The sequence below is a fragment of the Misgurnus anguillicaudatus genome, chromosome 16, assembly GCF_027580225.2.
Source record: "Misgurnus anguillicaudatus chromosome 16, ASM2758022v2, whole genome shotgun sequence".
NCBI classification, from domain to species: Eukaryota; Metazoa; Chordata; class Actinopteri; order Cypriniformes; family Cobitidae; genus Misgurnus; species Misgurnus anguillicaudatus.
In genome coordinates, this window is record NC_073352.2 from 16,881,028 (window position 1) to 16,908,618 (window position 27,591).

Genomic DNA, 27,591 nt, shown 5'->3' on the forward strand with positions numbered 1-27,591 from the left:
AAACTGTGAGTGAGAACAAAATGTGAACCAGCTGTTATTATGCAACATATCCTAAATGACCCACAACAGTTGTTTTAAAAGGGTTGGCGCAGTTGGAGCAGTTTGTGAACTCCTGAACTCACAGGTACAATTCCTGCTAAACACTGCCTAAGCCAATTTACATTGTAGGTGTTGCAGATTTTAGGTTTTAGTTGGCTGGGGTGTTGAGCAAAGAGCATGCAAAAGGCATTAAACCCAGCTTCATTCTTCAGAGCAGTGGATGAACAAAGCAAATGATGAGCTCAAAAGCCATGAAACGCCACCTCTCATAAGCCCCTCATAAGCCTTTCTATGTTAAAATTTTCAGATTTATTCTGGATGCATTGATTTTTTTTTGCATTTTCCATTAATTTCAATTGGGGTAATTTTTACCTCCAAAGGGCCTCTTTTGGTGAATTTTACACCTCTTTAGAACGACCAAATCAAGCCCAGTTTTTTATAGGAATCTTGACAGATAATCTGGAAAGTCACAAAATCTTATTCCACTGAGATGAAGGGAACCATGTTTTTAAACTAAAGAAAAGTGGCATGGAGTAAGATTAACCCCAAGGGACTTATTAGGGTTAAAGGATAATTCTGGTATTTAACACTTTGAGTCTCATTTCTGGTTTGTTTTGGATGAAATACAATGATGGACACTGAAATTTCACTCCGCCGCTGGAAACGGAAAAGGGGTCTGTTTACATGTGGTTGTAGTTTTTTCGCTCGGTTTAAATAAATTTTTCCCATATTTGATGGCTCAGTGTCGTGACCAGCCTTAGGTTTGAATTTGAGCTCGATTGTGACTGTCTATACACTAGACACCGAACCTATTTGTATGGCAAAGTGGTTGTCGCCATCAAGTGGTCGGGAGTGTGCTAACGCTTCAAATATAGAGCGGAAGTATATACGCGGTTGTGAGGTATCTGAAAAAATAGTTCCACTATAGCAAATAACACGGATTGAAATCATACATTGCGCCAATATATTTGTTTTTAATCATCAACGAACACCACAAACCACTCTGTGAGTAGCACAGTTTTGAAAATGAACGTTAAGTGTTGTTTTAATGACATGTTTGTGCATGGTCATTGACTTCCATTCTGAAGCAGTCAAGAGACGCTTCTAAACGAGTCAAAAAGTCAAGACATGACCCATTGTCAAAATTTCAGTGTCCATCACTGTAGTTCATCCAAAACAAACCAGAAATCAGACTCAAAGTGTTAAATACCAGAATTATCCTTTAAGTGATTTTGCAATAGTTTACTATTCCTTGTCCAAAGAAGTGGATTTTTTTTAAGTGGCTCTGCCTAAAAAGCTTGGATGCACTTAGAGGGTTTTGCAGCGAAAGATAGTCAAATTTGTTAAATATTAATACAATGACTAAAGTGAGTTTGTGAAAATAAAGCATTTCAATTACTGACTAATAACCTTTTTATTGCAATTAAAGTGAAATTACTGAACCAAAACTTACGAGCCTGATGTTCACTTATAAGAAAACATGTCAGGGTTTTGCATCTGAACTCCTTGAATCTTATATCAGATTTAGTTCATCTAAATTATTTTCTTACATCTGTTAATTGTCACATTATGCATAAGCAGAGAGTATTGAAAATATTGATAAAAAAATGCTGAAGAATTTGTTTATGTCAAACGTAACAATGCTATAAATAAATACTTATTGGCAAGAAACACAGCAAGACAGTGGGGTCCAAAAGTCTGAGATCACACATTTCTGTGATGCAAATCTTGATTTTAGACCAAATGAACAGGAATGATTGTTGAATGTTTTTAATATTTATCCCCCCAGCTATTATAATATTGAATTTGACATTGAGGCCCTTTGTACAAAACTGAAGCAGACAATACCAACTGTACATTTTTGAATGTTAGAAACCTGAAATTGTGTTGTGTGGGTTAAATATCTGAAAGCAGATTTGATTTACAGCAGGGCTTTTCTATTTTTCATGTAATCATAAAAGAAATGGTTTCCTCTGCTTTAGTTTTAACAGACATATCTAATGGAAGCTGACACCTATGCATGATAATCGAACACCTGTCTTGGGTTGATCTCCGGAGGGCAAGCTTGTGGAGATGAAGAGATAAAGGGACTGATGAATTTAATATTATTGACAATCACAATTCCTCAAAACAGCTTCCATGAAATGCTTCATTGAAACATTTTGTTGGATGTTGATAAACAAGAACTTGTGATATGTTAGTTTAGTTGAGGAGTCTGAAATGTTCAGCCAATAAAAGATTCAATGAGCTCAACTTTCCATATCAGTCAGGATTCGGGTCTGGACATGTTTCACAGCACCCAAACAATCCCAGATGTAGAGTCATAGTAAAGTCACGGTAGTTGATATATGAGTATACACAGAGACAGCTATATATATTGTGTTCTGTAATTTATAATTAACACAAAAGATTTTGCTAGCAGGTTTCCGTTATTTATTTATTAACTGGGATTATTTACAGTTAGATTTAGTGCACTAATCTGATTGGTCAAGTGCATCCAAGAGAAATATGTCAGGATGATGTACAGCCGGCCTATGATATCACAGAATAAATAAATTATTAAACACAAACATTGATTTGATATATTCTATTAGCTCATTTGTAACAAATGTAAAAATTCCACAAGGAAAAATGCTTCCTTTCGCCTTTAAGTCAAAATGCGTTCAAACAAGATGAGCATGCATTTGAAGAGTTTGGTTCCAAAACGCAATAAACGCCATTTTTACAAAAAATTAGTTGCCGCCAAAATCAGTATAGTATCAGGTCAGTATTAAAAATTAATTTCTTCATTTTAAGCAAAATCCGATATCCGCCTTGTTATTCTGTCATCTTTTCTCAATTTTTTCCCAAACCGTGACACCGCCAGTCCTCCTTCTCTGCAGAATGCAATAAATCCGCTCAACTAATCACAGCGCACCATTCCACGCATTGTAAACAACAATGGTGGCGCTTTCAACAAAGTATTAAATAAAGTGTGTTCAATACTTATTCCCTGTGTCATTTCACTTTTATTATGACTCAACTTGTATACTTAAATGTTTTGATTTCTTTGTATGAACTCAATATTTGGCTTGATTGCTACATCTGGTGGAAATTTGCACAGAATCCTAGTTTTCCTCATCTACTTTGTACTTCGTGATCAACAAACTAACAAAAACAAAATAGTAATTTTGATGGCATTGATAAACCTGGGGTGGCGGGGAAGAAACGTAAGCCATCAAAATCAAATAATTTATGCGAGAGGCACTTGGGAGACTTGCTTGAAAGCATTAAGCTTCTGTCGTGCTAACACATTGACCTCAGGGGATCTTTTAAAAAACTTTCCATTATTTTACTCAGTCAACGAAAATCGAGCAGGACCAAAACATTTTACAGCTAATCGCTGTCAAAAAAGTTTAGCGACAACGTCCCAAGAATGACAGCAGCAATGACAGTGTTCTTAATATGATGAAGTAAGTGTTTTGATTAATGGCATGAATGTTTATTTTTTTTAATCAGTGTATACCACTAGTCAACTAAATTAATATAACATGGCAAAGATGAATGCACATTTATATATTGATTCAATATAGCTTTTTTTGGGAAAAAAACGGATAAAATAATCAGTTTTTATAATAAATCTTCAAAAGTAAAATTATGGATTTGAATTTTTTATGTTTTTATAACCTAAAGATGCTATGGGAAAGTAACAGAAAATTGTGGCTTTCATCTTGTCACTTTCTTGTTATAGAAAACACATTTTTACCCAAATTAGCCAAAGTGGATTTATTGCGTTTTGGAACCAAACTCTTCATTTGGTTTAATCATTTGTAAATATAGTCTCACATGTTATTAATTATGAATGAAGTTATTTGTAATCAGTGTGTTATTAGTTGTTACTTCGGAATAACAGACCTCGGAAAGTCACCATTGATCAATCAGAATCAAGCATTCCAAAGTGCTGTGTAATAAATATTTAGTGTGTGAGACAGAGAGAGAGAGAGAGAGAGAGAGAGAGAGAGAGAGAGAGAGAGAGAGAACGAGAAAGAGAGAGAGATAAAGAGAGAGACAGAGATTCTTTTTTAACATTAACTTGTCCAAATACTGTGTAATGTATATGTAAATATACTGTAATAAAACGATAAATGAACATGCTGCACTCCGATTTTTATATGGTGGGAAAATCACAAAGATCCAATCACGCAGGAGGGGAATAATTAACGACAAATTTAAAAAAACATAAACCACAAAGGGCAGGGACCGAATATTGCAACGCTGTTATCTTGAGGAAATAAATCACAGAACTTTGATGAGCGCATAGAAAATACATCAGGGACAAGTAAAAAAAAACCCGAAAGAAGTCATTTTGTTGACAGGGAGGGGTGGGAGAGGTTTAAAATTAAAATCATCTGGTTTATTTCTTTCGTACACAAGTTGATCCTTCATAAAAATTGCCTGTTGGTGAAATAAACCGCAGATTAATTTGGCTTTGAGAGACACCCAGTGAACTGAATATAACTTGTACATACATACTTCTAAACAATCTCCACAGGTCATAAAACGGCAGGTTTTCTTTGTTTTTGATTCTCATTGCTCTTTTATAGTGCTTTTGAATTTGAGCTATGAACACATTTCCTCTCTTTATTCTTGACAGAATGTGTACAAAACATTCGAGCAGGTCACCAAATGCCTTGGTGGGTCCAGAACCTCACACCACTTTGTAATCCTTCTGCTCCCTTACTAATGACTAAACTTAAGACTCGACATTGAGGGAAATATTTAACTGTGGTATAAAAGAAGGGAGCATAGAAACATTCAATATCATCAAGGAAAAACAGGGAATTCAGCCATCGTGGATCATATTCATCTACAATTTCCAGAGAGAGATACATAGAAGACAGAACATAAAGTTCTCTCACTTACTGGAAGTGCAGCTCATTGAAACGAAACCCTAACTGATCAATAAAAATCCCCATATGTGTCTTTATGAAAACACGGTCACATTCAAGCACCCGTGGACTTTTTAGGCTGGATGACATAGCGGCATTATAGACTCTAGGGATCAATGAAACGGCAGTCCAGTTGGTCCCCCCGAAAAAAACATCCCACATTTATATGATGTGAGAAATAATTCGGCAAGCTCATTAAAGTCACAGTCTACTGCTCCAAGCAGGCTGCCATAAATCAGTCAAGCAAATCTAATTTCTGCACACAGATGGGTTTAGTCCTCTGGTACCACTTCTTAAAGCAATACGTCATATTAAGTCATATTCCTTTGTGTGTGGCAAGCTTTCTTTCACAGATTGGATGGATCCACTGTGAACGCTTGAGTAACATTGGAGAGGGGAATGTAAACAGTGCACAACACAAAACTACAGTTTTAATAACAAACATAGCAACTGAGCTGAGAGTTTGGTTTATGCATGTGAAATGAAAAATTAAACTATCTGTGTGTTTTTTAGAGAAACGTATAATAAAGATTTAGAGATCTTGTTCTTGATCATTTGGTAATGCATTACAAGGTATGCATTTTATTAGTATGTGTGTTCTGTGGGTTCAAACCATGGACTGTAGAAAATATGGACGTGACATCACCCATAGCTTTTTTGAAGCCAATATTTGGTGGGGCCTGCCGTCACCATCTTGGCAGCGCGCCGCTGTGTATCACTTGTGGATAAGTGAAAATGGGCAAAAAGGTGGGATATGGGTAGAGCTGAGGTGAAACCACGCCCACCTAGTTCAACAGTAGTGGCAGTTCACCTGTCACTCAAGTGGCCACGCCCTTAATTATGCAGAACTTTAAGGCTAGGTTTAAAGAGATTTCTAAGTGAGCTATTGAAACAAAACTTCCACCAGATGTAGCAATCAAGGCAAATATTGAGTTCATACAAAGAAATCAGAAAATTTAAGTATACAAGTTGAGTCATAATAAATAAAGTGAAATGACACAGGGAATAAGTATTGAACACACTTTATTTAATACTTTGTTGAAAAGCCTTCGTTGGTGATTACAGCTTCTAGACACCTCTTGTACGGAGACCAGTTGTCTGCATTGCTCAGAAGTGATTCTGGCCCATTCTTCACACAAATGGTCTTTAAATCTTGAAGGTTCCCTGGGCCTCTTTTATGAACTTTGATCTTCAGTTCTCTCCATAGATTTTCTTTAACAACTTGATTTTCTTTCTTTGAGACCACTTCATTGTTTTCTTGGCCTTGTGTTTGTAATCATTGTCTTGCTGAAATGTCCACCCTCTTTTTATTTTCAGCTTTCTGGTAGATGGCAGCAGATTTATATCCAGAATTATTCAATAATATGAAGTCTGCCAGCACCCCTTGCTGAAAAGCAGCCCCAAACTAACTTAACTAAAACTTAACTGTTGGTATGGTGTTCTTGGGTTGGTGAGCAATGAAATTTCTTCTCCAAGCATGGTGTGTAATTTCAATTTTGCTTTCATCTGACCATACTATAATCTCCCAATAATCCCCTTTCGCAAACTTTAACCAAGCCTCAACATGCTTTTTGTTCAGCAATGGAGTCTTGCGTGGTAAGCGTGCATGGATGCCATGGTGGTTCAGTGCATTGCTTATAGTTTACTTTGAAACAACAGTACCTGCTGATGCAAGGTCTTCCTGAAGTTCTGCCCGAGTGGTTCTTGGCTTTTGGAGAACTCTCCTGATTATTCTTTGGACTCCTCGGACAGGGATCTTACGTGGAGCACCTGATCGTGACTGGTTTATGGTGAAGTGATGCTCTTTCCATTTCCAGATAATGGCCCCCACAGTGCTCACAGGAACCTTCCGCATTCTGGAAATGCGCCTATAACAATTCCCCCATTCAACGATAAGATTATAAGATCTTGAGAGAGTTCTTTGCTTTTACCCATCATGTCATCTTTCCTGTGTGCCTCCTGGGTAATGAGAAGCCTTTATAGGCCATTAATTAGGACTAAAGCAGCTGATATCAATTAGAATTGGGGGCTCTCTCAATACTTACAGATTTCAGGTGATCTCCTGGCTTTCTATGCCATTTTGCACCTTGTTCTCTTCATGTGTTCAATACTTATTCCCTGTGTCATTTCACTTTATTTATTATGATCCAACTTGTATACTTAAATGTTTGGATTTCTTTGTATGAATTGAATATTTGGCTTGATGGCTACATCTGGTGGAAATTTTGTCTCAATAGCCCAATTAGAAATCCACTTACTGATAAAAATGCTGATGTGTAAAATACTTATTTTCCCCGCTGTATATAGACCAAAAACACTTTTTGTACCAGGCTGTACATTTATTTATTTTGCTGTAAAGTTGGGCATTTCAACATGGGGGTCTAAGGGATTGACTCCTTTTCTAGGAGACTCAGTCTCTGGTGGCCAGTCGGTGAATTGCAGTCACTTCCGTGTTGGGTTCATGATAGAAACCAGAATGTTTGAACCAAGCGGCAACCTTCAGATCTCTATCGTGATTCGTGAAGACAACAATTAAGCGCATGGCAACTTGAGTGATGGGTAAACTGCCACTGCTGTCACTACTGTCGAGCTAGGCGGGCATTGTTTCAGCAACCAGCCACGTCCCTCCTCTGCCTAACCCATTTTTGGTTATCCGGAAGTGATGCGATGCCAAGATGATGATGACGGCAGGCCCCGCCAACTATTGGCTTCAAAAAGCTCTTCACAAACCTATGGGTGACATCAAGGACACTACGTCCATATTTTTTACAGTAGTATGGTTCAACCCATGACCTTTTACGCTTCTAACGCAACGCTGAGCTACACAGGAGCACAGAAATGGAAAATATCCATGCTAATGGACATGATGGAGAGCACATTTTGTCTAGATATTTAATCTTGCAACGTGTATATAAATGAATGGTTTGCAAATGTGGTCACTAAACACAGCAGCATGTGAACAGATGATAAAGTAGCCACATGCAAGCACAAAATATTACTGGCGGTCGATTGAAATCAGAATAAAAGCTCAGAAGCAAACAAATTCTTTCATGCTTAAGTCTGCGGTTTGAGCTTTTCTGTTTGTGGCTGACCTATTATAGTTGGAAATCTCCATAGTGATCCTAGTGGCTGTTCTCTCGGCGCTTGGCTCAACCTCCATCAGCTTTATATTCAGGGTCATGCATCTTATTTGCACCACCTTCACAAAGAAAAGAAACCAGAGGAGTTTGAACAGAAGCCAATCCTCTTGACTCCATTTCGACACAAAGAATGCAAAGATTTGTAAGAAAGTGTCCTCCGAATCGCTCCAATACACACAAGCCTCCTAAAGTTCACACATCATCTGTGAATGATCTGATGTTGTGATGATAAGATCTATGGCGGTCATGATATTCTGTACAATGTTTAAACAAGGAGACAAAAGGAGTGTTTGGTTTATAAACACATAGCAGTGAGCACAAAAATGTCTTCATTATTATTTTTTGCCTCAAAATTTTTGGTGTCATGCCAGTCCAACTCAACGAATGCCTGCTGAAGAAAAAAGCAAGTGTTGGATTCCTCTACGGGTTGCTCTGGGGGGCTGCAATACTAAAACTGATCTTTACATGTAATAACCTGACAAAAAAAGTCGAGCATTCATAACACAATTGCCGGGAATTTTGAGTCTAATACAAAAAAAGTGCCAACTTTAAAGCCAATGTATGTGCCTTCAGAGGAAACTCTGTACCAAATTACAACAATTGCGCATTAGTTATATGTGCTTATACAACCAACTGCAAAGTTCTCATTTGGGATATTCAAGAGTTAAACCTTCACATTTTATGTGCAAATACCAAACTTTGGCCAAAAACTGAACGATAAATCAAATAAAATGCATAGCTCTATTGAGAAATAAGTAATAACAGAGAGACGACTGGAAGACGACTAACAAACAGCTGATATTTATCACACTGCTGTTAAACAGTGTGAGAAATTTTCCACCCATAATGTTTTAAGGGCGCATGTCTGCAGATCCTCTTGTCCTGTACCCTCAATGCCTCTCCTTTCATTGCCACGAGGTACAGAGCTCACATTGTTAATAAACGGCCTCCGGCCCTCCCTCCCTCTCTTACGTTTTACAGTGGCATGTTATTGAGCTCCAGGGACCACCTGGTAAAATAAACAGGCGAATAAAAGGGACATGTAACAAAGCTCTGCAGTGCTGTCTGGCCGTGACACCATTCCCCCTCCCACTCCAATGAGTGAGCTCCAGCTCATACTTTAAATTTTACAGAGATTTTCCGATGTTAAAACTGCAGCCACGTGCATTCGTGTCATTTTAATTATTTTCAGGAGTTGAATGGTGATCTCTCGCATTTTGTCTGGAAGTGACCTTTAGCACAGGCACGAATGCGTTTTGCACATTTAAGACATGCACACACTGCGTCAGGCCTGACTTGGCAGAGGACTCAGGCATGCGTTCAGGATAACAGCGCTGGCACATACGCACATGCCCTCTTTGCGGCAGAGAAATTGGCTTGACACACGATACCTTACCTTTCGACTCTCTCAGACACACTACTACTTAGTACTCAGATAAGAAACTGAATACCACAGGGCAAATGATCTGGATGGACGGTCTGCACGCTTTGTTCACAGCTGGTTTGAATATCAGCCCTAATGACAGTCTGAAAACAGGGACAGAATCAGGACTCAGGAACGTGAATAAAAGCAATCCCCTGCTGGTGCTGAACTTGACCTAACTGTGATCTACTATATGTTTCCCATTCATGTGTAATTGGGGTCATATGAAAGCTGAGAGCAGTGCATTTTAAAGTGAAGGATATATAGTGCTCCTTCATAGAAGATGGTCTGGAGAAGGTCTTTGTGGGGTTAAATTGATCACACCGTGACAGAGCTCCACTTCCACTAACCATCTCATCTATTTTTACATGGTTGGGTTTGCCCTCAGGGAATCCCCAAGCCAAACAGAAGCATGAAGAAAAGATTTAAGTTGTGAAGCAGGAGGCTGATCTGCTTAATCACTTTCACAGTACCAGTTTTTTTTAATCCCCTTGGGACGTTCTGTTAAACCATTAGTGGTGCTTTTATATCAAAGCTGTTTCATCCCCCACACATAACATACAGCAGAGACGTAAACTTATGCAGGTTATGTAAATTATTCAAGCTAATATGTAAATAGACACTGAATTAAATAGTGATTTGGCACACAAAAAATATTTAATAAATATTAGTAAATTAATTTTAATTCTATTACTATGCAAATGTCAACCTTATCCAAAAACGTAACCTTTTTACCCAAAGTTTTGGTGCCTTAAAGAGCCACAGTATTTTTTAAATAACTTAATTATGGATGTCAATTCAATCTACTTTAAGTTTTGACTTAAGTTGACTCGAAGTCGACATAACTTAGAAAAACAAGTTTACTTAATTTGTTAAGTAACATAAAAATATATTTATATGTTGATGTGATATAATTTTTACAGGGCATGCAAAGCCTTTGTTAAAGCTTTTTAAGAATTTTAAACATATTGTTTATTGTTAAGTAAAAATGTTAGAATTGTTACATTCATAACGGAAATGTCATATCCATTTGTTTCATTGTTTCTTCCTCATAAATGCGCATACAAAACTTCAAATAAAACAAATATTATTTGTTCTTTAAAGAGCACCTATTTCATTGCTAAAAACTAGGTTATTTTGTGTATTTTGTATAATTCAATGTGTTCACATGGTTTATGATAAAAAACACATTATTTTCCACATACCGTACATTTTTGTAGATCTAGATTTTACTCTCTTCCTGAAACGCACGGATCTGAAAAGTTCTCTGTCCCTGATTGGCCAGCTTATTTGTACTTTGTGATTGCCCTGAATACCTCTGACGTCAGCAGGAAATGTGACGCTCCTTACCATGTTTGAAAGATTCGCTCACAATGCAATTAAAGGGATACTTCACCGATTTAGCATTCAGCTTTGTATCTGTAGAAACCCGGCAGTATTACTGAATGACCATGTTTCCCTCCATCATTTCCCCCTGAGAGGAGAGATATCTGCATTTTGGTTCTGCAAAAAAGTCCTCCGATGATGCAAAAATCGTCATATTACATCATCGGAGGACTTTTTTGCAGAACCAAAATGCAGATATCTCTCCTCTCAGGGGGAAATGAGGGAGGGAAACATGGTCATTCAGTAATACTGCCGGGTTTCTACAGATACAAAGCTGAATGCTAAATTGGTGAAGTATCCCTTTAAGTATTAATTGGTATTAAATGCATTTTTTGCAAATTAATATTTCAAGTTTTGACTGCAAATGTCACATCCATAATGCTGGAATTGCTCATATATCACAGTTTCGTCAAGTCTTTTGCCTTGCCCATGTCTGAAGAGTATTTGTATTTTTCTTATTTCGCTGAGTCATTCTTTAATTGGGGTGGCAAATGAGAAGCAGAAATTGTAAAAATGCTTGTTTGTTTTCTTTTAATTAAATGTATTGCTATATGCATCCACTTATGTCTGTGGTGTTACCAATATTTGAAGAGTTTCGTTGCAAAACGAGATAAATCCATTTTTTAACATTTTTGTCAAAACATGTTTATTATTATGTTATCATGTTATTATTTTGTTTTATGGTGCTACTTAGCTGTATTTTTTAAGTTATGAAGGATTAAATCAAAACAAACCAACTGCAGTTGAATTGAAATTAATTGGAATGCACATTCACAACCAAAAAACAAGATTTCTGAACAATAAAAAAAACGGTGGTTATCTCGTTTTGCAACGAAACTCTTCATTTGAAGTTAAAAGACAGTAACACCACAGAAAATTGGCCTAAATCCAGTCTTTTCTAATATAGAGACTGCTATAATGATGATTTCAAGATCAGGGGAGATTTAGGAAATAGGCTATTAAGAAGTATGTATTTATCAAAATATTGATGAAAATATTTAAAATCTGCAAGTAATAAACATAACACCACACACACCAATAAAGTGTAACACATGAATTTGTCAGAAATGTAGCTAACTTTAAGAAAATTTATAAGAAAGGATGCACTCACCATGAACCCCTCAGATCAACCAGCACCTGCAATGACCTTTACACACAGGAAGTAATCCAAGTAGATTTATTTTTTTAAAATATGTTTCAGATTGATAAACACTGAATGTATTTGTGTGTGCGCGCGCGGTCAAAAACGTGATTAGGCTAAAACCGAAACCACAAACCATATGGTTTTATTTTTGTCCTTATCATACAGCCCTAACCTGAGCTTCTTTATTCTCTCTCTTTGGTATGCATGGCCTAGTGAAAAAAGCTGCACAACACAAAGAGTTCACTAGAAAGCAATTAAGGGTTTTGTGGAGTGCGCTATCTGGGACAGTTCCTCCTTCAGTTCTCTGCCAACGTCAACTGGAAACCTGGACATTTCTCAACAACAAGTCATGAAAGGATTTTTCACAAACAGAATGGAAAATGCATTCGATGAAGAAAGGTCTATAATAAATTAAGGCCTACTGCACTCATAAAAGACAGCATATACGTTACTGGCCACGCTACTGCAGATTCTGTATTGCAGAAAGTCAAAGGAAAATTTCAGTAGCAGGCTAATAACAGATCCCAGATCTCAGCATAAACGGGTTAGTAGTAGCCTACAACAAGTGTTCATGCTACCTCGATTTCATAACTGCTATTTGTATTAACACTGAACCGAGCTCATAATGTTTGATCGGTTTAAATCCACTAGTAAGGAAAGATAATTTGAGTAAAAGCCTGTAAGTGGAATCACGCGGTACAAAATGACGTCACGTCTAACAAAGAACCAGAACCACACCGCCCTCTAGAGGTTATCAAGCATATCGCAGTATAAAAGTCCTGCTATTTCTTTCTTTGAAGAGTATTAAAAGGTTTTCACATAACTGTAGATTAGTAAAACCGATTGTTTTGCTTAATCCAAATGGTATGTATAATGTGTATTGGAGTATATTAGTTTACATTGTAAACCACACCCTGTGTAATACTTCATGTAATCAAGATGATTTAAAATTATTAAAAATATATTTTAACAAGTTTTATAACAAGCACTAAAAATTGTTTTGTGATTGGAGTGTCTTGAAAAATTGCTGTGGAGAAAAAACAAGATCCAATGAAGTAAACTACTATGGCATGTAAAGATCCCAGAGTGTGCAGATTTACTAATGCAACAAAAAATGCTAAATTAAAAGTATTTGTTAAATTAAGATTAAAATTTACTATAAAAAAGCGAACAGTAATACACACATTAATTAGGTGAATTGGTTTTAAAAATGGAGTAAAAATGTGTTTATCAATTGTACTAGACGGTTCTCAAAATAGACAGGAATCACCAGACATTTATTCATTTATTTGAAAAGTTTTATTAATTTACAATACAAGATTTAGTTTTTTTTTTACATGTAATAATTTGTAGCTAATTTCAAAGCAGTGACAATGATTAACACTCTTGCATGTGAAACAATTTCAAGTGTGGACACTTCTTCCACAACAAATGCACACATCTTTCCAAAACATTCATCTGCACATGCTCTCGCTCTCTTTCAAACACACATACACACACGCACAAATCAGACATCTGATGTGTACCAATAAAAACTCAATCAATCATTCTCAGGACAAGATAAAAAGGACTTAAAGAACACCATTAATAATAATAATAATAATATTAATTTTCCAATCAAAAAGCAAACAAAACAGACAGCAACATTAGGAAATCAAACACATTTTGCTTTCTTCTAAACCCAGTAAGGAGCCATAAGGTGTGGTCCTCCCATCACATCACCACTGCAGCATAGCAGACGGTCCATGAATCCATAGCACTTATAACAGAAGCTTTCCAACCCAGCTGGCTTGACTACGGATGAACGCTTTCTGGCTATTCCTTTACGGCAGTCACAGGATGTATATTAGCGGAGCATTTAGACCGAACTTCAGCTCTTGTGTATGTCTGGATGATGATGATGGATACAGACGATATCCAGACTGGGCGAAAAGAAAAGTCTGTGTCACTTAACATCAAGCACAATTTGCCAACCTTCCCTCATGCTTCCTCGCTGGAGACGAGGGGAAAATCTTTTCAAGTGAATAGTTTTCAGAGAAGGCTGGTACACACCCACGGCAAGGAAACACTAGACTAGGGTCATGCACAGGTGTTGACAATAAGAGAGTCCAACGGTTGAGATCCACTCTCGATTGGTCCTAAGACGAAGGCATACGAGTAGGTGGCAATAGCACACAGAGTCAAATCCACCAAGCAGACATCCCTCGATACTCCACGACAAAATCATCTTCAAAATGGAGTACTCTCTAAAAAAGTCCTTCTGTATGAGGCGGGCCGGGAGGATTAAGACTGTTACGCACACATAGTGATCTGTGTTAAGTGCAAAAGATTATGATGCATGTTAACCCTCACCTGATGCCAAAAACCTATTCACATTTCTGTTTACATAATTTCCTTTCAATGATTTAGGTATTTAATATCTCCATAGTTTAATATTCTTAGGCATGTAAACAAATGGCAATGTTTTACTAAGCGCAAAGTCATTTTGGCAACAAAACAAGTGAAACAAGAAAACCATATAAAGGCAAACATGTTCAGATTTGAGAAGTTTGGCACAGAAGAGTCCCCAGCCACTACACAAAGCAAAAACACTGAATGAAAACCTAGTCGCACTTTCCCTGGAGCTCTTCTGTGATCATCCAGAATGCACCACGGGTTGGTGAGTAGACAGGAGAAGAGGAATAAGAGGAGGTGATGTGGAAGGGGCTTTCTGTGTTTCACAGCAGCAGACAACAGCTGCTTTCTGTGGTCTTCTCCCTGTTTCTCTGGCCTAAAAAAAAAGAGAGACAAAAATACTGAGTGACACAAAACAAGGCGGACATCTGATATTACATGCTTGTTTTGTCTATTATGACTACGTCCGTTACTCATTTCGAAGGCTGCAGCCTCCGGAGGTCACATGTGGAGGCTGCATACGTCATCAAGCCTGGTTTAATTCAGTTAACTGAGCATAACATACGCATTCATAAGCATATTACACGAAAACAATTTAAGATTAACTAAGAATAATGGTCAGCTTTATAATTAATATAATAATATTCTGAAATAAGCCAATCGTGATGACGTACGCAGCCTACAAATGCAAAACAGCCCATCTGTATTATTCATCCTTATTATTTCAACAATCAGCCTGGAAGATTAAACCCCCTTGGGCCAGTTGCTAACTGGCAGGAGTCCTCCAGTAACTGTTAAGCCCTTGTCCTTAAAAACAAATAAAAGATTTGGATGGGAAAGCCAAGGACATTCATGTTCGGAGCAATAGGAAACATGTCAGCTCTTACCATGGGAATTGGGCTCTGGCAGTGTTTCTCTTGCAACCAAGTGCATGACAGTTGTTCGGCCAGGGGGCAACTTCAGAGCTATCAACCAAAAAGATGCATAATGATTATCTGCACACAACAATATCTTAACTATTTGTGACCCTGTCTGTGAAATCCAGTGTAAAGTCTAATAATCAGAATATAAGCGAAGCAACAAAGTTTGATGTCAATCACTAATTTAACATTGATTTGACATGGCCTTACTCAGTCAATAGTAAAGATATCAAGGTTATATTCACTCAAAATTGCTTAAGCTGGCTCTTTACAGACTGAGTCACATATTTTATCATTATACACAACAGTCCTTGATTAAAATGTGATATAATGCCTAGACGTAGTCAAACACGTTCAGAGTAACAGACATGTGGACATGGTCTAGTGCTCACCTTCTAGTGTGACATTGCCATGTAGAAAGCGGCCTTGAAAGATCAGCCGGAGTATGTTTGGACTGCTCACACGCTCTTCCTCCCAACCTGCAACAGAACATTACTTTTACTGCAGGTATGGGCTTATATGAGGCTTAGAGAAAACATCGTTTTACTGCATGTGACCACAGAAAGGCAGTAAAAGAAAATATTCTGAAGAATGTTAGTACACGCGCTCGCTTAGCCGGACAGATGCGGTATTAGAAATGTCAAGGTCAATTTTGGATCGATTTCAAAAGCACACACAGACTAATTAAATCCAAATCTTGTATGCACTGCAAGTTGCTTTTAATAAATTTGTCTGCCAAATGCATGTATGTGAAATTAACTGTACATCTCATTTATATAAGACGACTATTTAAAGAGATTGTTCACCCAAAGTTTACACTTTATTTGGAGGCAATCAATTTTTTTTTTCATTTCATGACGCCATGTTTATTTACAAGATACATACTGTATGAATTGGGAATTATTATATGAAATACAGGGATCAACATTTTTTTGTGAAAATTAGCAAAAATTTAGCTAGCTAGCAAGCAAAAATTCTTACAAAAATTGCAGTAGAAATGGGGACACTGCCTTAAGCATAGGTGCATAAGCATATTTTGGAAAAGGCTAATTTTCCAGCTCCCCTAGAGTGAAACATTTTATTTTACAGTTTTGGAATCCATTCAGCCGATCCTCGGGTCTGGCAGTACCACTTTACTGCCATACCATGGTTGCAGCAGGCGCAACGACACTACGCAGCGCCCGAAAACAGGTCCCTTTGTTACTTTCAATCAGTTTTTTTTTAAATCTGGGGACTATTTTCGGGTACTGCTTAATATCATTGCACTTGCTGCAACCATGGTACGGCAGCAAAGTCCTTGATTATTACGCCAGAATGAGAGTATAGTTAACCTAAAAATCTGCCTAGAAAATCATAACTTTTAATTTTTCATTGGTCTTACACGATGTAACTACAGAAGAGTCAAGTTTTAAATAGGAAAAATATTGAAAATATTTGGACATTTTTGAGCACGATGCTAATGATCTAATCAGATTCAATGGATTATGCTAAACTATGCTAAAAGTGCTAGCGTCAGACCCGGAGATCAGCTGAATGGATTCCAAAACTGTAAAAATCAAATGTTTAACTCTATGGGAGCTGGAAAATTAGCATATTTAAAAAAAGGAAGTGTTCCTTTAAGCACCCAACCAAATGGTCAATTTAAGCTGAAGAAGGGGCGCTTCAGATTTCGTGTCAAAAATTGCACAGAAACGTGATCACGCCACTTTCCTTATTCCTTACAAAATGCTTGGGCATTCCCATAGCGTCTGCTGTTGCCAAGCAACCGAAGGGTTGTGATGCTGTGCCAAGCACCCATCGATGGCAAAAGAAAACGGCACTTATGGGTATGAGTACAACAACAAAAAATCAGGGGTTTACAAAATTTGACGGAAAAGGTTTTCCAGCAGTGACGGCCGGTGACTTCTTTTTTCGAGGGCGCTCGATGCGAAGTTTGTCACAACATGTATGTGGTTTGTAATTTCAAAATATGTGTTCTGCGAGTTGAGTGATCCTATGTGCATCACGTGTCTTGTCAAAACAAGTGCCTGCTGCAGACGCGTCCAAAGGGTTTGTGACAAAAGAGACGCTCGCGTTTGCCAGATACTCGCATAATCTCATGCATAATCAGAGTTTACTGTTAAGGGAGTGTCTTGCGTGTATTTTGTGAACGTGAACGTTTTTTACCATAAACGGTTTTGACTCGTGTGCAGCAGGCACCCACCCTGACAAAACACGTGATGCACATGGTTCACACGACGCAACAAACACATATTTTGAAAACACAAGCAACACATGACACTCCGAACACATATTTAGAAAATGCACCTTTGGATGAGCAGTCACGAGCCGCCACTGTTTTCCAGACAGGGTTTATCCTAGTCCCAGACTAAAATGCATGTTTGGCATAAATGTGTCAAGATGCACAACCGGTAATGTTTTTGTAAGGTATGTTTGTAAAAACTACTTAAATGTCCTATTATAACTAAGGTTTAGTCCGAGATTAATCCAAACTCTGTCTGGGAAACTGCACCAATATGCATTCCTTTCACACACAAAAAAAATAAAGATGGCAAAACATTCAAAGTAAAAAGTGAGAGTTAATAAAAATGACATAAAATAACTGCTGCCAATACACACAACAAAAAACCCATTACCAATTCTTTGTAAATGTTAAACATAAAGATGCACCAGTAGAAGCACTCAAACGTACCCGCTGGCCAATTTTCGAAGACGTAGTGTGCAATGTCTGTAGCAGAGTCATTAGGAGAAAAGATGAAATCCTGTGTCTTTCCACTCACAAGAATCAGCCGCAGATTCACCTGTAGCCAAACAAACGAAGAAAGAAAGAAATTCAATTGTAGCCTACAGATGTGGCATTTCCACCAAACCGACCTTAATGCCCTTTCAGTGCGTCTTATCCCACATGACATGAGATGACCTGCAGAGGCCTTTGTAGAAATGGGAATTCCTTCCTAATTAGATTCATGCTCAGCAATAAGACAGAAATAATCTGCTCTCGTCTTAAAAGGTTCCTGAGAAATGATGGCACAGTAAAGAAGGGGATAAAGGGCGCGGGTGAATCCTTTCATTTCATGCAGTGGAGCTATATCCCTCCTTTCCTAGGCACACCATCACCCTAATATGACAACCCCAGGTGTCTCAGACAACCCAGGAGTGAGTTATTAAGTGTACATGTCCATGTCTAACCTCTTGCAGCAGGGAGTGAAGACATCACAGTAGATTAGTGAAACCGATTCGCTCCATGAGTCACATTAAAAACAACAGACAGACATAATGCCTGTGCCGGCTATATTAATAACACCTCAAGCCATTAGCCACAAGCCAACACACACACACCTCGTGCCAAAACTTCAAACATTTAAGAGATACACTGCAAATTTACTGGGTAGAAAGATTATTTTCGTGGATCGCTTTGGGCCAGCAGTTTACATTTTTACTTCCCTTGCCAACATTTTTATTGGCTCTACCACATAAAAAATATTTTTAAACACTGTGTGTGCACACACGTTTGTATATCAGAAAAATACATTTCTTATTTAACCATCCACCTTACAATAAAAACAAATCCCAGCAAAAGACGTAACAGGTTTATGTTTTTCAATAACAGCTGAACAGCTATTGCATAACTATATGACAGCTGACAGTTTATGACACATGTACATGATAGATCAAATCACAATTTCGCCAACTGCCACAAAACCTTATCTCACTGACCCCAATAAAGCCATCTTCACTGCTGATCTCCGATTAGGGCACGCCAATATGAAGCATTTTATGGTTATCGGTCATTTTCAAAACCACTTTTTACAAAGCTATTTGGAACCTAAGCCTTGAGCAGTTTGTTTCTTTTAACGTGATCGTACGTGCACAACCTTGCAAAGCATAGTTTATTTAACTCATATGCATCCAAATATGTAAGACGCATTCGTATTGTGGCAAACTGCAATTACTCTCCTGGCCTTAAAACTTTATACTTCTGTACGCACATGCACATCCTACACATACAAAGTATGCATGGTTACAAAAATCCAGTGGTGCACGTACATTTCTGATAAAGGAATTTGCACACACACGCACTGTACGCTGACCCTTGCAAACACGTAAAAACGGGACTAAACTTCAGGCTTTACACAAACGTTCAGATACACACAGAGTTATGTTAAAATGCCCATCTTGGCGTGTATACATATAAGCGTATTTGGTTATGTTTAGTGAATGCGAACAGCATGTGTAACGGGTGTAACGATACACCAAGCAAAGCGAAATCGAGGTAATGAGCAAAATACTACCTGTGCCGGTCGCCATTTATGGGCTTTCCCCAATAAAAGAAAAGCGTTTTGTGTTTACACGATGCCACACATTATCTGTTTATTAGGCATAATCGTGTAAGACGCACTCAATGGCTATGTTTACATGCACAACATTTTGTCAATCCGATTGAATTTACTACGATTGAAGGTTACGACGATACAGTTTACATGCACCCTAAAGAGTGCAATCTGATTAAAACGTTAATTTACATGTACATTCTATGGAATCCGAACCGAACGTCTGCGCACAGCCAAGGTTGCCATATTCACGTATCAGAACCATCACAAATGGACATTCAAAACTAGCCCAAAAGCATCCCAATGACTATTCACAGCCCAAATACCAATAACTAATGAACAAAATACTTTCATCTTTTTACCCGCAGAAAAAAACAACTGGTGGAAACAGTTTAAACAGTAGCTCAAATCTAAACTCGAAAAAAGCAGAGGATTTGGCAACGCCTCGCTGCGGACAGCATCTCGCGTTGAGTTCAGGCTTTATCTCTGGATTAAAGTCACAACGGAGTTGGAGAAAGTTGTTCTTAAGAAGTTTTCAGATATAGGTGATGAAAACACACTTTTCAAAAGTCACAACACTATTTTATTGCTTTAAGTAGCCTAATGTTTTAAAAGTACACATAAACGCGGCAGAATGTAAATAGCATGTACAGCGCGTGACCCCAGTAACCTTAGCTTAATAATGTGTGATGCCACTGCCTTGCTATTGCGTGTTTCTGTGACGAGAATCATGTGATAAGAGTTTAATATAAGACGTGAACTTGAGCACAAATGTACTGCGCATTTACACAATGTATTTTTGCATCCGAATGAGAAAATACTACGATTCACGCGTTTACATGCATACTTTTCTCCTGCCGATCTGATCACAGATCGGAGTACACCACCGCCTTCAATACGATCCAAATTTGCATCCGATCGTCCTCAATCGTATTGATTAAGGTGTTTGCATGAAGACTTTTCAGTACGATTGAGCCATCAATACGATAACAACCCATTGTCGCCAACCCTGTTTCTAAAGATCTTACTTTCCTGCAGAGTTCACCTCCAACCCTAATCAAACTCACCTTAACCTGCTAATCAAGCTTTTCAAAGCTATACTAAAAATTTGAGAAAGATGTGCTGAAGCAGGGTTGGATTTAAAGTATGGAGGAGGGTAGATCTCCAGGAACAGGGTTGGTGACCACTGCCCTAGATTCACTTTTAACTTAAAAATGATAATAACAATAAGAATACCTTTTTCTAACAAAAGATTATTACAATCAAATAAATTCCTCTGTGTAAACTAGTCAGAAATAAACATTTATACAATTTCTAGGCGGTTACACGTCTGGAAAGAACTTTGTTACATGGTTTGGTTAGTGGGGCTTAACTGAACTCTGGAACAAATACCTTGTTGAAAATAACAAATCTTTTTTGTTTTTTAAAGAGAGGAGAGACGGTAATCATGGACCTCCGCTATGTAAAGGGAGGTTTGGCAGTTGATCTGTAAATTAAAGTCGCCATGAAACGTAAGTAGCGATTGTCTTATTTTTCCTGTGGTAACGTATATCCAAGTGAAACAGCTTCTGAAGTGATAAAAGGAAGGGCTGGACTTGAATTCGTACATTGAGAAGTGATTGAATCATTTGAAGTTGGGTAATGAAGTTATTTGCTAATCGCTGTGATTTTTTCCCGGACCCCGCCCACCTGCCATACCATATGACCGAATGAGAGATCGACTCGAGGAGGGAAGTAGATTTGCATTTTTAATTAAAGATTGTGAAGGCACATGAATTTCTTAAAGATAATAAAGCTCACAAACAAGGAATTTCTAAAAAATAATACACAATATTCCAAAACAAATTCGTTTTTCATTTCAATTTCATTGCAACTTAAACATTGTATACATTCATTTTACACAGTGTAGTTTTTAATATGCTTTAGCTACGATTTGAACTAAGAAAATCAACTTGTTGTTTATTTTGCTTGTTATCAGAAATGTTATGTTTGTTTTACGAAAGATGTTTGTTTATATTGTTATCTATACTACCCATGTACAATAGTACAACAATGCAAGTTCGCATTATGTTATCTTAAATATATTATTGAGCAAAACCTCTCCAAAAAGCTTATTTAACCAAGGAAGCAGATTGTATAATTGTCGTTTTATCTGCATGGTTTTGATGCGCTTTCTCATCTATGTAATGCGAGTTACAGATAAAAAACCATTGCGCTTCATCTCGTCTTTTTAGGATACGTTAAAAGAAAATCATGGGCTCACAATGTGATATGATCACTTTCCTCACACATAAGCAATATTCCTTTAACATAATGCAGTGTTATTTTATTTCTCTGAAGGTGATAGCAAGATTCACCACACATACAATGTAAGCATTTAACATGATGTGTATTTGTGGTTTATTGATCAAATATTTCAGGATCAAATCAATCTTCTATTTTACTCGATTTCGCAAATTAGGTACATCACATACAATTTGAATACATATGGCAGCATCCTCTCGATGCCTTCTGTACTGACTGAATGTCACTACAGTAGCCACACAGTTTGCCACTATATCTGCCCTAATAGTTTACCAAAAATAAAACCAGAAAAGGAACCTTGTATGTCTAACTTGGAGAGTAACTTCCAAAGAGTGCCTTGTTCAGATATTTTCTTTCAGGCTTTAGACGTACTTTTCCCCTTTCATGGTTTTCAATGACTGCAATTTAAACATTACATCACTCAGAGTCTGTGTGCAGCGCTTGGCCGAGGCTTAATGCTTTCGTTCAGAATCAAATGGGGAAAGAGGAGGGGAAATACAAAGGTGAGCCAGTTGGTTATGGCACCGCTGCGTTTAAACCCACATGCGACAGCGAACACAGAATTGAAGCAAAGCAAGTTTCATAGTAACAGCGCAACCAATCAGCAGAGCACCTTTCACATTAAAAGCTTTCAACATGTTTCAGAGAAAGTGGAAGTGAGAAAGGCTGACTTCCCCAGCAAGCTCCTGAAAATGTGCAAGTACAGTTCAAGAAAACTGCTTGTAATCTTATAGAATCTCCTGGAATAAACGCATAAACACAAACATAAACATTTTGGGATGCAAGCTGACCGCCTCATAGTGGGAAGACAGGAGGATGACCTCTTCACTCCCACACACCATGTGCCACAAAAGCTTTGAAACCAGGGCTCCCTAATGCCCTAACCTCTTGCAAAATCAGGCTCCTGTGCTGCTAAGGGCATTTATAAAGTAGGGCACCCCACCCCCAATTCAGACACTTTTGAAAAAATTTGGATTTCACCTAAAGGGATCTGAAGCGAGAACAAAGAGGTCGAACCACGTCGAATGACGTCATCCCAACAGACTGTTTACAAACACTAAGCCCCTCTGATAAAGGCACGAAAAGCCCTCGGACTAAACGTTGGATTTAAAGTGTTATTGACAAATCTGTTGTGGGTAATACAGAGAAGATGGCATAACACAAATAAGCTCATCTGGATGCCCCAGTTTTTAAACCATTAAAAATATAAAATCGGCCTAGATGCTCCAGAATCAGTACATAAACACCTCTTTAATCTCTCAGCTTATGCTGCTTACAACTCCACCACCCGGCAACTAATTGAGATCTTAAAGTTATCAGCATTTGAGGAAACAAACAGGTTTAATAGACGGTTTCAGCAGTAACAACATAAACGGCTTTCGTGGAACACATGTAACTTTCGGTAAACTCTCTGCTAAGAATAAATAACAACAAAGTCCTTTTAGAGTAGTTTATTTCTGATAACAAGCTAAATAAAAAAAACAAGTAGGTTACCCTAGTTCAGTGGTTTTCAAACTGGGGGCCGCGAGATGGTGCCAGGGGGGCTCCAGTTTTATGACATTTTATGAAATACATTAATTTATAATGAATTCTGTGTAATTAAACCTAAAAAAATAAGGCTACTAACCAAAATCACTACTTCTTTGTTTAATTACATTTTTTTTAATTAAAATGTTAAGTTTTAGAACAGTTTTTTGTCACAAATTTTCTTTGGGGGGCCGCGAAGGAATGTACCGTACACAAGGGGGGCCGCACGCTGAAAAAGTTTGGGAACCACTGCCTAGTTCATATTTCATAGCTAAAGCGTATAAACAAAACAACATTGAGCTAACGTTTTTACCATGATGGCCGCCTCCCCTCGTTTTTTGGGAAACCAAAACATTTGTTTTATTTTTGACGCGGTATTTGTTCCTGACTTCATTTTTAGCCACTAGTCATAACCAGGACAACGCATGTTTATCCGCTGAAACCGTCTATAAACAAGCCTCAATCCAAAAACACTTCCGTGCATATAACATCAATCACATTGGTCTTAAGTTCATTTGATTACCTCAACAGCACTTAAAGCAAAACTTTTTTGTTTTCTAATATTTAACTAAATCTCTGCACTAAAAGGTAGCTGAATCATGTTGGGTCTTACCTAATAAAATCTGTTGCAGAGAAAGGGAAATGCAATGCCGACATGCTCCACAGAAATGCAACTTAACCTCCTAAGACCTGGATGTCCACATATGTGGACATCACATTTTTTTGTTGTTTTGCACCATAATACTTAATTATGTGTAACTGGAACTTCTTGTACACAAACATGGACAAACACACCGTTTCATGTTCTACGAAAAATATTTGGTTATTATATTTATTGGTTCTTCCTAACCTCAAAATAGCTGGTAAAAATATGAAAAAAGACAAAGAAAATCTCGGGTCTTAGGAGGTTAAAGTGACCCAAAAGTCATCTACTCATTCTTATGTTTCATGCAACATGTATGATGTAAACAAAAGAACAATTTTCACTGAATAACAGCAAATTTTGGTATAAAACCAAGATATTACGTTCATGAGGATGCTTTGGAGTATAGTGCAAAGGAATGTGTGACCCTGTTAGTGAAATCCAAGTCTCATAATCTAAGAATGAGATTAGGAGCTTCAAAATTTGATTTCAATCATTAATTTTATATTGATAGCGGTCTTTGACATTATTATATTAATATTATTAAAAATATTAAAAATATCAAGGTTATAAGCAGAAAACAGTAAATCCCAAAAATGACTCAGTTGGGTTTTCACAGGCACGGTCACATATATTTGAAATAAGTGGTATGGACTTGTGTTTTGGTACTTTTTGTCCTTTTAGGGGGTGCGCACACCAAAGCTTTTACTCCGGCGGATGTTTTCAATTGTTTCCAATGGAAGCGCTGCGTTTTAAAAAAAAAAAAAAGCCAGCAAATTTTCTGCACTCAGCGCCTAGAGTTAAAAAATATTCAACTTTGGTTGAAAAACTCAGCTCGTCAATGTCAGTGCTCACACGGCTGTCCAATCACATTGGAGGAGGGGCAGGATAAACAACCAACTGACACATCGTACAATGACTGATAAACAAAGCAAAAGTATCACAGCAAGCAAATCGCTCAGCTGAAGAAAGCTTTGGTGTGAACTACGGCTCTGTGTAGTAAATGATGGCGATTTACTACTAATCAAGGAACCGGCATTACTGACGAGATGCGCGTGTTATCGCATGCGATTTATCGTGCAGCCCTACACTGAACATTTTCCAACCAATTTAGAATAAAGCATTCAACAGAAACGTGGTCTAATGCAGTGGTTCTCGGGGGTTTTCGGCATGCGGCCCACCTTGTGTACATTGCAGGCCTTCGTGGCCCCCGAAAGAAAATTTATGATATAAACTTAAAATTTGAATTGAACAAAACATTAAATTATACAATGTAGTGCTGTTGGTTAGTAGCCTTATTTTTCTAAGGTTTAATAGACCCGTTCAAGGTTTGTAAACATTGAATGACTATCGGGTGCGCGCACAAACTGTTCATACCATCCAGGCTTTATAATTTAATCTAACAGGGCTGAAAAATGATGACTTGCCTCAAATGAAGTGAGCACTACAAACACAAGCCTCTTTGATGTTTGCATTGTTCCAGTCTGCACGATAATTGCTTGCAGGTGCAGATGTTGTATTTTTTGTTTTTGAGATTCTGCATGAATCGCGAAAACTTAGCGGAAGACCTGGTGTGATTTTCACAGCCCACGACGTAAGTAGGCATTTTTGACGATACCGAATAATACGCAACTCAATCTGCTGTAATGACTTTTCTGACCCCGACATGCGCAGTGTAAACTGCCTGTGACGTGAACCGTGAAGGGGTCCATTAGACAGAATTTTTTTAAATTAATGTATATTATAAAATGTAAAAAAAATGGGGCACTCCTGGCACAATCTCACAGCCCCCATTTGTTTACTTTAAACAAATGATAAGTTAGGGCATGTACTACAAACTAAAGAATTATCATAATTAAATATAACATGACATGTTTGTTCGTTGTTAATGTATTTAATAACCTGTTTGAAACCGAGGTGGTCGTTATTTATAAAAACTTAAATATATTAGTTGACTATACAAGTTTGTGATACTTTAACTCATTACTAGTTCATATTCAAGCAAGAATAAATGTAGGTTTTAGTCAATTATTAGGCATATCCTTGTACTAATATTGTAAAGTGTAATCCATTTTGAAATTGTTGACGACGCTTTTCCATTCTTATGACAGCTCTTACCGACTTCTCTTATTGTGTAATGTAAAGGAATGTGGGTTTTAAGTTTCAGATATACTTACTGTATCTGGTTCTCTCTGAGAGGTCATGGCTCTGTTCAGAGGTGGAGGGCTGCCAGCAATCGACGGGGTGACCAGCAGTAAGACTGAAGCTCAAACCTGGCACAAAGACTCAGTATGTGACTTTTGCTTCTGGCCTTTCTCTGCCTCGCACGGCCTAGTACCAAGTCAATCATTCACAACATGTCACAAAGATTTGTTTACTATACACAGTTCAATGGCTAACTCTGCATTTATATCAGTTATTCACATTCTAAATAGCAGGTTTTATAAAGGAAAGGCAAATGTATTGTTTACATAACTTAGTCAAACAATACTGTAAACCAATGAATATTTAGCAAATAAGCTAAGTGTTAGGTGTAAAGGTGTGTAGGTGAACTGATTATTAATTCAGATTACTGAACATATGGTAGTCCCAGACAGCACACCTGAAGGATCTGCATATAGAAGTGTACGACTAACACACATAGACTGAAGTTAAATATTGTAAACATGCATGTACATATATCACATACCTTTGCTCTGCTTAATTTGGAGTCAAACAGGTGCTTGTCTTACTCGATCAGCATTATATATCTGCCTGCCAGAGAGTGAATCAGTTTTACAAATCCTGGAGTCAGTCAAATCAGCCACCAAACCAAACACAACAAGCTCGTTTTCTTTCTGACCAGGAGAAGTATCTGTCAGTCCAAGGTCAAAGACGCGTAAAAATAATGACACACTTTGAATTAAAACACAAATGAAATATGAAGTTTATGACCCGAGAGATGGGTAAAGGCTGCACGAGCAGAGAGAGAGAGAGACGGTGCGCGCGTCCGCTGGCCTCGAGCTCGAATAATTTCTGACTGCGGCAAAAATAAAGAGGAACCGAGGACGAACACGGATCGCGTGCGATTTGTACAACGACAGCAACGGCAACACCGTTCAGATCGAGAAGGATCGTTTGATCGTCCACAGTACGTTAACTGACGGGTATATCCATCATTCAATTAGATTAAACGTACGTAAAATCACCAGTAGCACTCGAAGCAGATTAATGGCTGGGAATTTAAAGACACCGGAAGTCCAATGGCCATATATGCCTGAAACGGAACGCAAAGCATTATGGGACGTGTAGTTGAAAGGCAGATCCCCATTTTGATGACACCTTGTAGAATGGCAGTCATTTCACAGGCTGTGTGGATGATTGTGAGCATTTTCTTGATATTATATATTTTTTCTTAGCCTGTGCCTTTTCT

General features: G+C 37.8%; 1 protein-coding gene across 2 annotated transcripts; it reads right to left on the minus strand.

The window, feature by feature from the left end:
• Positions 1-13,336: 13,336 nt before the first annotated feature.
• On the minus strand, positions 13,337-27,417 carry ubl3b (ubiquitin-like 3b). Of its 2 annotated transcripts, none has more exons than XM_055178189.2 (6): positions 26,869-27,417; positions 26,357-26,452; positions 18,067-18,175; positions 15,767-15,853; positions 15,342-15,419; positions 13,337-14,830 (listed from the first exon to the last, which is right to left on the minus strand). In XM_055178189.2, exons 2-6 carry the CDS (start codon positions 26,381-26,383, stop codon positions 14,778-14,780), a joined length of 354 nt encoding a protein of 117 aa, XP_055034164.1. In that variant the 5' UTR covers positions 26,384-26,452; positions 26,869-27,417; the 3' UTR covers positions 13,337-14,777. The 2 variants fall into 2 exon arrangements, with proteins under 2 accessions (XP_055034164.1, XP_055034165.1); XM_055178190.2 differs by having other exon boundaries at positions 26,357-26,510.
• Between the last annotated feature and the right edge of the window lie 174 nt (positions 27,418-27,591).